Genomic DNA, 1181 nt, shown 5'->3' on the forward strand with positions numbered 1-1181 from the left:
GCAGCAATTATTAAACGGACAGCCAACTCGGACGAAGCGAATCTGCAAAAGTTGCTTGCAGGGGTCGAACTGGGCGATCGCACACCTTCGCAACTGCTACGGAACATGCAAAGCCTTGCATGCGGGAAGTCATTGACGACGCAACCTTAAAGCAGTTGTGGCTGCATTGTCTCTCCTTCAGCACTCGCCAAATTCTGGCTACCCAGTCAAGTGTCCCTCCGTCTTCACTCACTGAGACGGCAGATAAAATCCACGAATGCTTTGCCGACCGTTTTATAGCCTCAACCTCACAACAGCCCATGCAGCGCGACGACAACCCGTTTTATGGCAGGCCTCGATCGAATGCAGGCGCAAATCGATCAAATGATGACCACGGTAAACAAGGTAGTCCCCACAGCGGCGCGGACTAATATGTCACGCAAGTCCCGATCGGTTTCACGTAAACCGACCCCTCCATCTCGGAACTCCAGCCGATTTTGCTAGTACCACACAAAATTCAAAGACGAGGCTCTACGTTGCACACCTCCATGTGCTTACGTCTCCCTTGGCCAGGGAAACTCACTGGCCAGTCGGTAGTGGCGACAGCTGCCACTGGCCAGTCACCTAGTCGCCTTTACTACGTTACGGATAGGACAACCGGAATGCGGTTCCTCGTCGACAACGGTGCAGAACTTAGCGCTATTCCTGCCGGAAACTCGAAACGCTATATTCGTAACCCGCTAACGACACTACAGGCGGCCAACGGCACGCGCATAGCTACTTTCGGTCATAAGTCACTGACACTTGACCTGTGTCTTTGCCGTTCATTCCCCTGGATCTTCACTCTCGCCGACGTACACGTCCCAATCATCGGTGCGGACTTCCTGACCGACTCCTCGTTGGCCGTCGATATTAAGCGGCAAAAGCTTCTGGATTCTTTAACGTCGCTTTCCGTTCCATCAGTCCAGGTCGACGCTTCGTCATTACCACTCGGTATTCACGTCGCCCTTACTTCAAACATTCCGGTTTTCGACGATTTGATCAAAAAGTTTCCAAGCTTGCTTAAGCCCTCACATTTGGTCTCGAGTGTGCTACGTCAAGTCGAGCACCACATAACGACCACCGGTCCTCCAGTTCACTCTCGTCCGCGCCGACTACACCTTGAGACGCTGCGAATCGTCAAAGCCGAATTTGACCATATG

At 52.7% G+C, this 1181-nt stretch overlaps 1 protein-coding gene across 1 annotated transcript in view; it reads left to right on the forward strand.

Annotated features, from left to right (window-relative positions):
- T265_11851 (hypothetical protein) overlaps positions 1-410 on the forward strand; it is a gene marked incomplete at both ends in the record, with an annotated part of 4793 nt that extends 4383 nt beyond the window's left edge. The window contains one exon of the mRNA XM_009178645.1: positions 114-410. Coding sequence (XP_009176909.1) covers positions 114-410 — 297 coding nt within the window. The remainder of the gene's footprint in view (positions 1-113) is intronic.
- Positions 411-1181: the final 771 nt, after the last annotated feature.

Source organism: Opisthorchis viverrini (assembly GCF_000715545.1).
Source record: "Opisthorchis viverrini unplaced genomic scaffold opera_v5_616, whole genome shotgun sequence".
Classification (NCBI taxonomy): domain Eukaryota; kingdom Metazoa; phylum Platyhelminthes; class Trematoda; order Opisthorchiida; family Opisthorchiidae; genus Opisthorchis; species Opisthorchis viverrini.